The sequence below is a fragment of the Oncorhynchus gorbuscha genome, linkage group LG24 (genome assembly GCF_021184085.1).
Source record: "Oncorhynchus gorbuscha isolate QuinsamMale2020 ecotype Even-year linkage group LG24, OgorEven_v1.0, whole genome shotgun sequence".
Taxonomy (NCBI): Eukaryota; Metazoa; Chordata; class Actinopteri; order Salmoniformes; family Salmonidae; genus Oncorhynchus; species Oncorhynchus gorbuscha.
Window position 1 is genome coordinate 9816146 of NC_060196.1, and position 14669 is coordinate 9830814.

The following is a 14669-nucleotide window of genomic DNA, read 5'->3' on the forward strand; positions in this document are numbered from 1 at the left end:
TGATTTTCATGAATAGGAATATTTTCTAGGAATATTTATGTCCGTTGCGTTATGCTAATTAGTGTCAGTCGATGATTATGCTCCCGGACCCGGGATGGGGAGTTACTAGAGGTTTTAAAGGAATAGGAACATTGTGTAAAACACACAGTGAAATGCCATTGTTGTTTGTGTCGATTTTCTTTGGATAGGATTGACCTGATGAAAACGTCAACCATGAAAAAATGTAGTAACTGCCAAAATAAAGGAACACAACATGTCTTAATAGGACGTTGGGCCACTGCAAACCACCAGAACAGCTTCAATACACCGTGGCATGGATTCTACAAGTGTCTGGAACTATTAGAGGGATGTGACACCATTCTTCAAGAAACACAAGAAATTCCATCATTAAATGTTTTGTTGATGGTGCTGGAAAACGCAGTCTCAGGTGCCGCTCTAGAATCTACCATAAGTGTTCAATTGTGTTGAGATCTGGTGACTGAGATGGCCACGACATAGGGTTTATATATTTTTTATGTTCATCAAACTATTCAGTGACCACTCGCACCCTGTGGATGAGGGCATTGTCATCATGTGGGGGCATAGCCACGGTAGTCATAATAATGGCCAAAATAATAGCCTTCACAGCATTTTTATACACAACCCTAAGCATGATGGGATATTCATTGCTTGATTAACTCAGGAACCACGCCTGTGTGGAACTACATGCTTTCAATATACTTTGTATCCCTCATTTACTCAAGTGTTTCCATTACTTTGGCAGTTACCTGTATATCTGAATCAGTGTTCTGGCATGCTGTAGCTGTATGACACAAAAAGAGGCTACAAATAAAGTATTATCATAATCATCATTTGTTTATGGGAGTAGATCTCATTGATGACATTCTCCCCTCTCTAGAGAGTACCCAGCTAGAGGACCCCCGGGCTGAGTGGAGGAAGGAGCAGGAGAGGATGTTGAAGGAGTACCTGACAGTAGCCCAGGATGCCCTGGTCACCCAGAAAGAGCTGTACCAGGTGAAATGGATGAGTGAATGCATGGATGGATATATGGATGGATTGATGGGTAAATAAAATAATGACTGAATGGGTGGGTGGAAGGATGGATGAATGAATGAACAACTATGATGAGTGAATGGATGAACAAAGGACCTCATGAATGAATGAATGAACAAGACTTATTTCCATTGTGATCTTCGATACCAGGTCAAAGAGCAGCGGCTGGCCTTGGCCCTGGATCAGTACACACGCCTCAACGACGCATACAAGGACAAGTCCAGCTCACGCACCAGCCGTGAGTAGTGAACCTGAACCTAGTTCTAAACCCATTGTCACACACAAGTGTGTTCTGTCCTTCACACACTAACGGTCCAGGCGGCTCTCTCTCCTCCAGTGTTCTCGGGGTCTTCGTCCAGCACTAAGTATGACCCTGACATCCTCAAGGCTGAGATCTCCACCACCAAAGTCAGGGTAAGATGCATGTCTCTCTTTCTCTCTCTCGCTCGCACTCACACCTCTTCCTAACTAGTGTCTTCTTATTTATTTTTTGTTTTGTTGTATTTTACCCCCTTTTTCTACACAATTTCGATCTTGTCTCATCGCTGCAACTCCCTAACGGGCTCAGGAGGCGAAGGTTGAGTCATGCGTCCCCCAAAACATTACCCACCAAACCTTGCTTCTTAACACCCGCCCGCTTAACCAGGAAGCTAGCTGCACCAATGTGCCGGAGGAAACACCGTTCAACTGAAGTCAGCCTGCAGGCGCCCGGCCCGCCACAAGGAGTTGCTAGAGCGAGATGAGCCAAGTAAAGCCCCCCCGGCCAAACCCTTCTCTAACCCGGACGACACTGGGCCAATTGTGCGTCTCCCTATTGGACTCCCGATCATATGACACAGCCTGGAATCGAACCCGGGTCTGTAGTGATGCAGTGCCTTAGAACGCTGCGCTACTCGGGAGGGCAACTAGTGTCTTCTTGACTGTCTGCGTTTATGTCGTTCTCAATCTTCGTTCGTTTTCTCCCTCTACCTCTTTCTCGTACTCTCTCTCTTTCTCTCTCTCTCTCTCGCTTTCTTTCTCTCTCAATTCAAAGGGGCTTTATTGGCATGGGAAACGTATGTTTACATTGCCAAAGCAAGTGAAATAAACAAGAATAAACAAGAACAAAACACACCTCTCTTCTCAATGAAAGTGCATTCCTCTGTGTCTCTGTTAATGTGTGTCTGTACTCTGGTTTTAACATTTGTATTTTTCCACTACTGTAGGTGAATAAGCTGAAGAGAGAGCTCTCCCAGATGAAACAGGAGCTCATCTACAAAGAACAAGGCTTTGAAACCTTGCAGCAGTAAGTCCCCTTTTCACATTGATTACACCTGTCTGTCACATGTCTGTCTATTAAACACACGCACACATACAGCTGTGTATTGTCTGTTGCTCTGTGAATGTTGTGATTTTACAACTTTAGTGTTATGTGTCTGTTGGACTTGGTAGTGCCTGGGGGTGATCGTAGAACAGGTTGATTACATTACTCTGGTGCAGGAGCACTAAACTACAAAAATTGCCATGAATCATATTACACATAATAATTCACTATTCCTGTTGCTATAGGGTTATTTTCCTGCTGTAGCAAACTGGCTCAAATTAAGATCCGACATCTGTAGGAACCTCTACAGTCTACTAATGGGAATTCACGTTTGTAGGGAGAGAGATAATGACCATGAGATAGGAGGTAAAGAGAGAGGGAGAGAATGAAGGGGGGAAGGGGGTTGATAGAAGGAGAGACAGAATGAAAGAGGAAGAAGGAGAATGGGAGATGTAGGGAGAGAGAGAGAGTTATGGGTTATGGGTTATGTTGCTCACATGGCACCCTCTGGATTAAGCCCTGTCCAAAGCAGCCACTTTTTATTACAATAATTGAAACAATGAAGCATTGTCGTTCACCCTCCACACACACTCCATCCGCTCAGGAGGCACACACAATAAAGGAAAAGAGTGAAAAGGGGGCAGGAACACACACACACACACACAAACTGCACGTTAGGAAGGTCAGAAATCATGCATGGCAGCTTAACTAAGGCTGCTTGTTATGTCATTTTCTCATACTACACTATTAGACAAACACTCAACACACATCGCTCAACAAAGAGCTTGTGTGTAAGTGAAAATGCGTGTAGACGTACGTATATATCTGAACTTTAACACCCATATAGACATCGATGTGTTCACATTCAAACTGATCTATCCAGAATCCAGATCATTGGAGATTCTGATATTTGTGAACAAAACTTGTCTTTCTTTGGACTCTTGTGTGCGCTCTCTTCTGCAGGATCGACCAAAAACTGTGTGGCGAGCAGAGTGGATACCGTCTGAAGGAGGCCAAGGCCATCGTGACGGAGCTCAAGTCTCTCCGCAGGGCCATCAGCTCTGGAGAGAAGGAGAAACAGGACCTCATGCAGGTACGTGTGTGTGTGGGAAATATTTTGGTCTGTGTGTGGATTCCTATATCTGCTTTTTGAGAGCTCCTGGCAAGGTCATGTTCATTAGGAACCCAACAAAAGGAAACAGACTGAAACAGGAAGGGACTGGCTGAACTTATCCGATTTAGAAATGCTAATTTTCGTTTTTCCGTTTTGGTGAGGTGTGCCTTTCAACCCTGAACTTCCCTCTAGACCCACCCCACCCCTAGAGTCTATACCCACCCCATGTTCTCCTCTCTCCCATAGTCTCTGGCTAAGCTAAAGGAGAGGTTCCACACGGAACATAACATGGGCCGTTCAGAACCAGACCTCCGGAACCCAGTGGGCTCCAGACAGACGCTAGAAGCCGGCTCCCAGACAGACGTCTCTGGAGAGGTGAGCACCACCTCTCATTCTCTCCTCTCTTTCACTCTCACTTTATCTCCCCTTATTCTCTTCAACACTATCTTGCTCCCACTCTCACTCAACAATTTGTGCCTTCCCTCCCTCCCTCCTCTCTCTCTCTCTCTCTCTCTCTCTCTCTCTCTCTCTTACTTTCTCTTCTCTCTCTCTCTCTCTTGCTTTCTCTCCTCTCTCTCTCTCTCTCTCTCTCTCTCTCTCTCTCTCTCTCTCTCTCTCTCTCTCTCTCTCTCTCTCTCTCCCTCTCTTGCTTTATCTCCTCTCTCTCTCCCCCCTTCTCTCCCATGTCCCTTCTTTGTCTTAATAAAATGCCTGTGTGTTACTGAGAGGAATGTCCCCGCCCCCCTTCTGTGGGCCTTCCCTAGTGGGACTCTGGATTCCTCTGTACACACACACACACACACACACACACACACACACACACACACACACACACACACACACACACACACACACACACACACACACACACACACACACACACACACACACACACACTGGATTCCTCTGGTTCCTCGGAGCAGATGATAGCTGCTAGGGGCCCGGCCGGGCAGACTGGGCTCAGGGTTAGAGGTAGAGAGGCAAAGCTGCTTACTACACTGGGGCTTTTCTCCCTCCCTACACACACACACACACACACACAAACAGAGCGAGACATTCACCGATGGAATGCTAAATGGAGGGAGGGCAGAATGAGGGATGGAGAGGTGGAGGTCTCTCTAATGTTATTAAACCCAGTCACTTGAACTTCAAGCAGGTACATGTGATGTTTTTGTTCTCTCTGTCTCTCTCTCTCTCGCTCGTTCTCCCTCCGTTTCGCAGGCTGGTTTGAGGAGCAGATCATCCTTGGCTGAGAAGGTTAGACTTAGTCTCCAATATGAAGAGGCCAAAAGAAGGTAATCTCTCTCTCCATCTCTCTCTCTCTCTGTTTTTTTTACTGCAGACATTCCTTATGTGAATATGCATATCACCTGACCACAGAACTGCAACAGTAAACTCAACTCAATAGAGATAGAGAAAGCCTGAAAGCACTTCAACATGGGCCTTAGATGACATTAACATGGGCCTTAGATGACTTTAACATGGGCCTTAGATCACATTAACATGGGCCTTAGATTACTTTAGCATGGGCCTGAGATCACTTTAGGATGGGCCTTAGATGACTTTAACATGGGCCTTAGATCACTTTAGCATGGGCCTTAGATCACTTTACATGGGCCTTAGATCACTTTAGCATGGGCCTTAGATCACTTTAGCATGGGCCTTAGATCACTTTAACATGGGCCTTAGATGACTTTAACATGGGCCTTAGATCACTTTAGCATGGGCCTTAGATTACTTTAGCATGGGCCTGAGATCACTTTAACATGGGCCTTAGATCACTTTAGCATGGGCCTGAGATAACTTTAGCATGGGCCTGAGATCACTTTAACATGGGCCTTAGATCACTTTAACATGGGCCTTAGATCACTTTAGCATGGGCCTTAGATGACTTTAGCATGGGCCTGAGATCACTTTAGCATGGGCCTGAGATAACTTTAGCATGGGCCTTAGATCACTTTAACATGGGCCTTAGATCACTTTAACATGGGCCTTAGATGACTTTAGCATGGGCCTGAGATCACTTTAGCATGGGCCTGAGATAACTTTAGCATGGGCCTTAGATCACTTTAACATGGGCCTTAGATCACTTTAACATGGGCCTTAGATCACTTTAGCATGGGCCTTAGATGACTTTAGCATGTGCCTTAGATTACTTTAATATGGGCCTTAGATTACTTTAACATGGGCCTTAGATTACTTTAGCATGGGCCTTAGATGACTTTAGCATGGGCCTTAGATCACTTTAACATGGGCCTTAGATCACTTTAACATGTTGCTTAGATCACTTTAACATGGGCCTTAGATCACTAACATGGGCCTTAGATCACTTTAACATGGGCCTGAGATAACTTCAGCATGGGCCTTAGATTACTTTAGCATGGGCCTGAGATCACTTTAGCATTGGCCTTAGATCACTTTAACATGGGCCTTAGATGACTTTAACATGGGCCTTAGATGACTTTAACATGGGCCTTAAATGACTTTAACATGGGCCTTAGATTACTTTAGCATGGGCCTTAGATGACTTTAACATGGGCCTTAGATTACTTTAACATGGGCCTTAGATTACTTTAGCATGGGCCTTAGATTACTTTAGCATGGGCCTGAGATCACTTTAGCATTGGCCTTAGATCACTTTACATGGGTCTCAGATCACTTTAACATGGGCCTTAGATCACTTCGTAATGGGCCTTAAGTCCCATCCGATCTGACTTCAGATCAGAGCAATTAAGGGTCCATGTCCAGCCATTAAATGGTTATGCATTATCAGTCACAGGCGGTGACTTGGACGGCTGTCAGTTTCACACATTAGCGATGTGATCTGGGACCACCGTGGGCAGTTTTAGGCTCAGTGAATAAAAGGCAGGTAAACCCCTCCTCCCCTTATGGACGATAATCCCTGACATTTGGGCTTTGAACCGTTTTCTAATCCGCCGGTATAGAACAGGTGTTTCTACAGAGAGCCGGCGGTAGAGTGTGGCAGCATGACAACTCCCAACTCCCTTAAAGCATGAAAGTCTCGGGAAATAAGAATGAAGATTAATCAGTCATCTACAGAGCTCCATCAGTTCAAGCTTGCTATTGGCTAGCTCATGATTTTATAAGGAAGCATTGCGACCACCAACCAAACAGATTGCAGATTAAAAAGACTGACAATACACTTTATAGCAATGTTAATTCCTTTCGTAGATGTGGGCTTGCTGCTGGCTTTAGATCCCTGAGAGTGTGTGCCAGGAGAAAGGAGTTCAAGACAAGCATTTTCACTGTATTCCCTTATGAGCGCATGTGTATTTATATAAGGGTTAAAATAGACTACATGGCCAAAAGTATGTGGACACATGCTCGTCAAAAAATCATGGGCATTAATATGGAGTTGGTCCCACCCCCGTTGCTGCTATAACAGCCTCCACTCTTCTGGGAAGGCTTTCCACTAGATGTCGGAACATTGCTGTGGGGACTTGCTTCCATTCAGCCACAAGAGCATTAGTGAGGTCTGGTGTTGGGCGATTAGGCCTGGCTCGCAGTCGACGATCCTATTCATCCCAAAGGTGTTCGATGGGGTTGAGGTCAGGGCTCTGTGCAGGCCAGTCAAGTTGTCTATGGAGATTGCATGGCTGTGTGCTCGATTTTATACACCTGTCAGCAACGGGAGTGGCTGAAATAGCCGAATGCACTAATTTGAAGGCGTGTCCACATACTTTTGGTGTATATAGCATCCCTACCCTCTGTTTCTGTTTCTCTCCTTCCTCCCACAGTATGGCCAACGTGCAGGTGGAGCTGGCCAAGCTGGAGAGCGAGGCGTGGCCGGGGGCGGTGGACGTGGAGCGGGAACGTCTCCTCCTGGTATCGGAGAAGGAGGAGCTCCTCAAGGAGCTGCAGTTCGTGTCGCCACGACGACGCACCCCGCAGGACCTCCAACGTCTGGAGGCCCAGAGGCTGCAGCTGGAGCAGGACCTGCAGGCTGTCAGGAACACCCCCAGCCACGCCCTGGCCCAGAGGTGAGACCCACAATCCCTGGCACCTTCCCTTTAAAAACCCGGTAGTTGCCTCGCAGCTAGTCGTAGCCGTGCAGTTCCAGACGTTTAGACAGAGGGAAGTCTAAAAAGTCCCCCGGACGTAGGCGATACATGAGGCCGTGTGTATGTCGTGTTTATGTGTGAGTGCCCCATGTGTTCCTCATTGACATCCATCAGATAACAAACAAATTGATTTGCCCGCCCACGCGGTTACGGCCTTTTGTTTTCCTAATGAACGACGCAAACGCTCCAAAGGGTAAACATTGTGGGTAAACATTGTAAGGTGCCTTTAATTATCGTTCATTAGCATACCAATTGTTACTCACCCACACACTGAACACACACACACTGTGTGGTAATTGTCTTGTTTTGGAAGCAGACTGTGCCACTGCAACATCGCGTCACATTAGAAGGCAGAGCGACTGCCGTAATTGGAAACATGGCGCTTGTATGGGTTGTAATTGTAATTACATATCGTCACACACACACACACACACACACACACACACACACACACACACACACACACACACACACACACACACACACACACACACACACACACACACACACACACACACACACACACACACACACACACACACACACACACACACACACACACACACACTACATTTGAAGAAGCCCTATAATTGTGTCTTGAGCTAATTAGGCTCTGTGTAATTGCTCGATAAATGAAGACAGTAATTAAGGTTAGTGTTCTTGAAGCTTAGTTTGTAGAATAGAGGGGATTCCTACCAGAGGGAAGGGGGCATGTTGTCTATTTAGTATTTATTAGATCAAGAAGTCTCATTGAGGTCAGAAGACCACTTTCCCAATAGATATGTGTTCTGTTCCAGACATAGATATGTGTTCTGTCCCAGACATAGATATGTGTTCTGTCCCAGACATAGATATGTGTTCTGTCCCAGACATAGATATGTGTTCTGTCCCAGACATAGATATGTGTTCTGTCCCAGACATAGATATGTGGTCTGTCCCAGACATAGATATGTGTTCTGTCCCAGACATAGATATGTGTTCTGTCCCAGACATAGATATGTGTTCTGTCCCAGACATAGATATGTGTTCTGTCCCAGACATGGATATGTGTTCTGTCCCAGACATAGATATGTGGTCTGTCCCAGACATAGATATGTGTTCTGTCCCAGACATAGATATGTGTTCTGTCCCAGACATAGATATGTGTTCTGTCCCAGACATAGATATGTGTTCTGTCCCAGACATAGATATGTGTTCTGTTCCAGACATAGATATGTGTTCTGTCCCAGACATAGATATGTGTTCTGTCCCAGACATAGATATGTGTTCTGTCCCAGACATAGATATGTGTTCTCTTCCAGATATGTGTTCTGTTCCAGACATAGATATGTGTTCTGTCCCAGACGTAGATATGTGTTCTGTCCCAGACGTAGATATGTGTTCTGTCCCAGACATAGATATGTGTTCTGTCCCAGACGTAGATATGTGTTCTGTCCCAGACGTAGATATGTGTTCTGTCCCAGACATAGATATGTGTTCTGTCCCAGACATAGATATGTGTTCTGTCCCAGACATGTTGTACCAGTAATTATTTAAAAAAAGATGTTACCTTTATTTAACTAGGCAAGTCAGTTAAGAACTAATTCTTATTTTCAATGACGGCCTAGGAACAGTGGGTTAACTGCCTGTTCAGGGGCAGAAAGACAGATTTGTACCTTGTCAGCTTGGGGGTTTGAACTTACAACCTTCCGGTTACTAATCCAACGCTCTAACCACTATGCTACCCTGCCGCCCCAGTAATGACTTGTCTCTCTAGGTTGAAGGTGCAGGAGAGGAGACGAGTCCTGGTGCAGAGACTGGAGGAATCAACCAGACTGACCACACTGCTCCACTCTCAGCTCAAGAGGTTTGTGTGTGTGTGTGTGTGTGTGTGTGTGTGTGTGTGTGTGTGTGTGTGTGTGTGTGTGTGTGTGTGTGTGTGTGTGTGTGTGTGTGTGTGTGTGTGTGTGTGTGTGTGTGTGTGTGTGTGTGTGTGTGTGTGTGTGTGTGTGTGTGTGTGTGTGTGCTTCACACTTGTATCCCCATACTCAAATACACTCTTGCTCTAAGGCTGCAGTTACAAAGGAAGCCATATTCTGATCTTTTTTCACTAATTGGGTTTTGACAAATTATATCAGTTCTGAGAAAGATCTGATTTCAAAAGATCTGATGTGATTGGTCCAAAGACCATTTAGTGGGGAAAAAGATCAGAATTGGGCTGCCTGTCTAAACTCAGCCGAAGTGTTCCTCCGATACATACTTGTTCATGGTGCGTGTGGCTGTGTGTTTAATGTGTGTTCTCTCTCTCCCTTACAGTTTGTCGGCCAGTACCCTGTCCGTCTCATCAGGCAGCAGCCTGGGTTCTCTGGCCTCCAGCCGTGGCTCCCTCAACACATCCTCCTCCCGCGGCTCCCTCAACTCCCTCTCCTCTGGAGACCTCTACTACACCCCCGCAGAACCCCCCTCTCCCCTGGACCTGGACTACCAGTGTAAACTGGACCTGCTCCTCCAGGAGCCCTTGACCCCCTCTGGGATAACCTACAGGCGGGGAGACCCCCCAGGAACTATCACCACCATCCACGAACACGAGGTGGAGAACCCACACCCACACAACACGTCGCTTCACACACACGCCGTGGGAACCGGTACCACCGACCTGGTCCCATTAGCGCCGCTGGTTGCGGTGTCCTCGAAACCGGCCGAGCCGTCCAAGTCGGTGACATCGCTTTCCTCGAGGTCGTCGTTGTCTTCTCTCTCGCCGCCGAGCTCGCCGCTGGTGCTGGAGGGGGTCGGTGCGTTCCCGTCGGCGGGCCCACAGGACTTTGGGGACGGCGACGTCGGTCTGGTGGTGTCGGACTTTGGCAGTCTCAGCCTGGGATTCTACGACGGCCAGGGGATGGGGATGTTTGAGCCGGAGACGGGGGAGAGGGACAGAGGAGGGGAGGGGGGGAGGGAAGGGAGAGGGGCACTGGCCACCCTCAGAGAGAGTATTACAGGTGAGACGTTTGCTCTGTTCAAATTCTTCCTTTCTTTTTTTTGTGAACAATGTTTTTTTATTGGGTCACAAGGGCAATACAATCATACAAATAAACTTTTACACTTTCCCCACCCTTTTTATTTATTTTGTAATTTTTTTTCTACAATTCCAAACATACCCCTGGTGGACCCACCCAATCCACAACCTTGGACAACCCATTATATATATATATATATAAAGAAAAACAAGTTATTCAAATTAACAACCTGTACTACACTAGAATGTTCTTGAGTCATTTGCTAATACAACACCGTCAAGTAAACATTTGACATCACACACCTACATCATATCCAACAGTTTAGAGATTTCTGAGGCGGCTACTTTCCGTGTTTCCAGAGAACTAGGACTGGCTTTATTCATACGGGGAAATTCTTCCTTTCTTTCTTCCTCCCTTCATTGGAATTTACTACTGATTAGAAATGCCTTGCGCTGCATGGCGCAACGCTGCCACCTAGCAGCTCAAAATGGAGCTGCACTGAAACAGCACACATTCCCATCGCCAGTCCTCCGGTTCCCCAAATACCACACATTTGTATTGTATCCCCGAACAAATACTCTGCATTCAACTCAAGGGCTTGATGATTAGTTGACAAGTTGAATCAGGTGTGCTTGTCCAGAGTTACAGCTAAAAGGTGTACTGGTGGAGGGACTGGTGGAGTGGAGTTAGGAAACGCTGAATCACTCATGCTGAGTTTATAGGCTCCCATCACATCTATGGCTTACGCCTCGGATGTGTCTCATAGATATGCGAAAACACTTAATTGTTTTCCTTTTTAAAACATTGAATGAATGAACCAATGCTCATTGACATATCAACTGTGGTGTCTTACTTCATGTCTTGGTCTGTGTAGTTGTCAGACGTGGACCTCCAGAGGCCGGGGGAGGGCAGGCCCACCTGTGTGTCAGCAGCCCCCCCCCCCCCCCCGGCATATTAACTGTGGTGTCTTACTTCATGTCTTGGTCTGTGTTGTTGTCAGACGTGGACCTCCAGAGGCCTGGGGAGGACAGGCCCACCTGTGTGTCAGCAGCCGTGTCAGACGAGTCCGTGGCCGGGGACAGTGGGGTGTACGAGGCCTCTAATGTCAAACGGTGGGTCACACTCACTTCCAGCTCTTTTCATTATTTCGATCGATCGCACTCGCTCTCTCTTCAGCACTCTCCATCTCTCCCTTCGCCTGCCTTTCATTTTCAACCTCTGCCCCCCCTCGTCCTCCACCTCTTCCCCACCTCTCCTCCCTCTCTCCTTTATCTTGAGGTACTGCTGTTCCCAATAGTGTTGGTCCACTCTAAGGGTCATGATGGATCTTTTAACCTCCTATTCCTCTCCTTTATCTCCATTTAACTGAATGCTTGCGATGTTTGGTGCAAGATGTGATAAGAAAATCACAAGACCTCAATTAAAACACCAATCTGAAGGCTCCTCAACTCACCAGACACACACACACACACACACAATTAGCTTTGTCTCTTTTGTATCACACAGTTGGAGAGAAAGCTAAATCTGATCTTTAATGACTGAATGTAAGGAACCCTGTCTGTTTGTCAAACGATAGAGATGTTTGAGATGCAGACACAGAGTTCTGTTGCCCAGTTGTGTCTTCCTAATTAGAGTGCATGGGCTCTGTTGCCCAGTTGTCTCCCTAATTAGAGTGCATGGGCTCTGTTGCCCAGTTTGGCTGTTCGTGATTAGAATGGCCTCATTGATGTCTGTTTTTCCACACTAAAAATGCTCCTATGGTCAAACTCTTTCATCTCTTGCCCCCTAAAGGGGTGCTTTGATGCTGATCCCTTCAACCAGTGTGGTGTGGACTGTCTCTCTCAGCTAGCTTTTTCCCTCCTTCCCTCGCTCCCCTTTTCTCTCTTTCTTCATCTCTGTCACTTGCTCTCTGTCTCTGCTTGCTCTTTTTTTCATACCCTCTTCTCCTCCTGTCCTCCCTTGCTCTCCCCTTGATTTGATTTAATTAGACGATGAGCCAAGGACACCTTTTCCACTCTCTCTCTCGCTCTCTCCTCTGCTCCCTCTTGTCTCTCTCCTCTCCTCTGCTCCCTCTTGTCTCTCTCCTCTCCTCTGCTCCCTCCTCTGCTCCCTCTTGTCTCTCTCCTCTGCTCCCTCTTGTCTCTCTCCACTGCTCTCTCCTGTCTCTCCTCTGCTCCCTCCTGTCTCTCTCCTCTGCTCCCTCTTGTCTCTCTCCTCTGCTCCCTCCTATCTCCCTCCTCTACTCCCTCCTGTCTCTCCTGTGTCCTTCCTGTGTGCTTCCTCTCCTCTGCTTCCTCTTGTCTCTCTCCTCTGCTCCTTCCTGTTTCTCTCCTCTGCTCCCTCCTGTCCTTCCTGTGTGCTTCCTCTCCTCTGCCTCTTGTCTCTCTCCTGTCTCCCTCCTCTCCTCTGCTCCCTCCTGTCTCTCCTGTGTCCTTCCTGTGTCCTTCCTCTCCTCTGCTCCCTCTTGTCTCTCTCCACTGCTCTCTCCTGTCTCTCCTCTGCTCCCTCCTGTCTCTCTCCTCTGCTCCCTCTTGTCTCTCTCCTCTGCTCCCTCCTGTCTCTCTCCTCTGCTCCCTCCTGTCTCTCTCCTCTGCTCCCTCCTGTCTCTCTCCTCTGCTCCCTCCTGTCTCTTTCCTCTGCTCCCTCCTCTCCTCTGCTCCCCACCTCCGTTCTCTGTTTTATATTCCAGACGTTCTTTTTGATTGGTAATAAGGAAAAACCTGCTGTGTATGTCAGTAGGTCAATGGAGTCTGATGAACCGGTGGTGTATCTGGAGGACGAGCCTGTCCTTCCTGAGTCTGCCCAGGTCCAGATAGGCCTGAAGTAAGAATACAAACACACACACACACATTAAGCTACGCAATGTCTATAACTCCATCCTACCCTGCTGTCGGACAAATTAAAGATAGTGTTGTTGTTTACAGATATGATGCTGCCAACTCCAGTTTTGTCATGGTGATCATGCAGCTGCAAAACCCTGCTGCCCTGTCAGTCCCCTCCACTACCAGAGTGTGAGTATTCACCCATTCATCCATTCATTCGTCCAGTCACTCATTCATTCCATCTTTCCTTTCATTCATTCGTACATGTGTGTGAACTAACTAGACTCTGTCAGTGTTGCGTTGACACAGACAGCATCGCAGCGTGTTACAGACCACGTGGACTTTGAGAGTGCCGCTGGGCTCAGCCTGTCAGTGTTGAGTTGACACAGACAGCATTGCAGCGTGTTACAGACCACGTGGACTTTGAGAGTGTCTCTGTGCTCAGCCTGTCAGTGTTGCGTTGACACAGACAGCATCGCAGCGTGTTACAGACCACGTGGACTTTGAGAGTGCCGCTGGGCTCAGCCTGTCAGTGTTGAGTTGACACAGACAGCATCGCAGCGTGTTACAGACCACGTGGACTTTGAGAGTGTCTCTGTGCTCAGCCTGTCAGTGTTGCGTTGACACAGACAGCATCGCAGCGTGTTACAGACCACGTGGACTTTGAGAGTGTCTCTGTGCTCAGCCTGTCAGTGTTGCGTTGACACAGACAGCATCGCAGCGTGTTACAGACCACGTGGACTTTGAGAGTGTCTCTGTGCTCAGCCTGTCAGTGTTGAGTTAACTTGGCACCTGGAGGCGTTAGAGCTGCTCTGGGTGTCAATGTTGAATCTAGAGAGCTCAATACTGAGCTGGCTTTATTTATGTCATTTCAACTTTATTTAACTAGGCAAGTCAGTTAAGAACAAATTCTTATTTACAATGACGGCCTACCAAAAGGCAAAAGGCCTCCTGCGGGGACGGGGGCCTGAGATAATAAATAAATAACATAAAAATATAGGACAAAACACACATCACGACAAGAGAGACAACACAACATAACTGGTGTGATGTCCTCACACACACACACACACACACACACACACACACACACACACACACACACACACACACACACACACACACACACACACACACACACACACACACACACACACACACACACACACACACACACACACACACACACACACACACACACTCTCTGTCTCTCTCGCTCTCAGAGAAGTATGAGACTGACTGAGATGAGGATAGGAGGGACAGCCTCACACACACCTCTCTGTGAAACACAAACTCTCTCTC

At 47.2% G+C, this 14669-nt stretch overlaps 1 protein-coding gene across 1 annotated transcript in view; it reads left to right on the plus strand.

Moving 5' to 3' along the window:
• Positions 1-14669, plus strand: part of LOC124012544 (protein WWC2-like) — a 51387-nt gene that overhangs the window by 23099 nt on the left and 13619 nt on the right. Inside the window, exons 3-15 of the mRNA XM_046326290.1 lie at positions 899-1014; positions 1204-1291; positions 1391-1467; positions 2259-2338; positions 3320-3449; positions 3717-3845; positions 4692-4765; positions 7229-7471; positions 9309-9398; positions 9848-10527; positions 11546-11657; positions 13285-13368; positions 13470-13556. Coding sequence (XP_046182246.1) covers positions 899-1014; positions 1204-1291; positions 1391-1467; positions 2259-2338; positions 3320-3449; positions 3717-3845; positions 4692-4765; positions 7229-7471; positions 9309-9398; positions 9848-10527; positions 11546-11657; positions 13285-13368; positions 13470-13556 — 1990 coding nt within the window. The remainder of the gene's footprint in view (positions 1-898; positions 1015-1203; positions 1292-1390; positions 1468-2258; positions 2339-3319; positions 3450-3716; positions 3846-4691; positions 4766-7228; positions 7472-9308; positions 9399-9847; positions 10528-11545; positions 11658-13284; positions 13369-13469; positions 13557-14669) is intronic.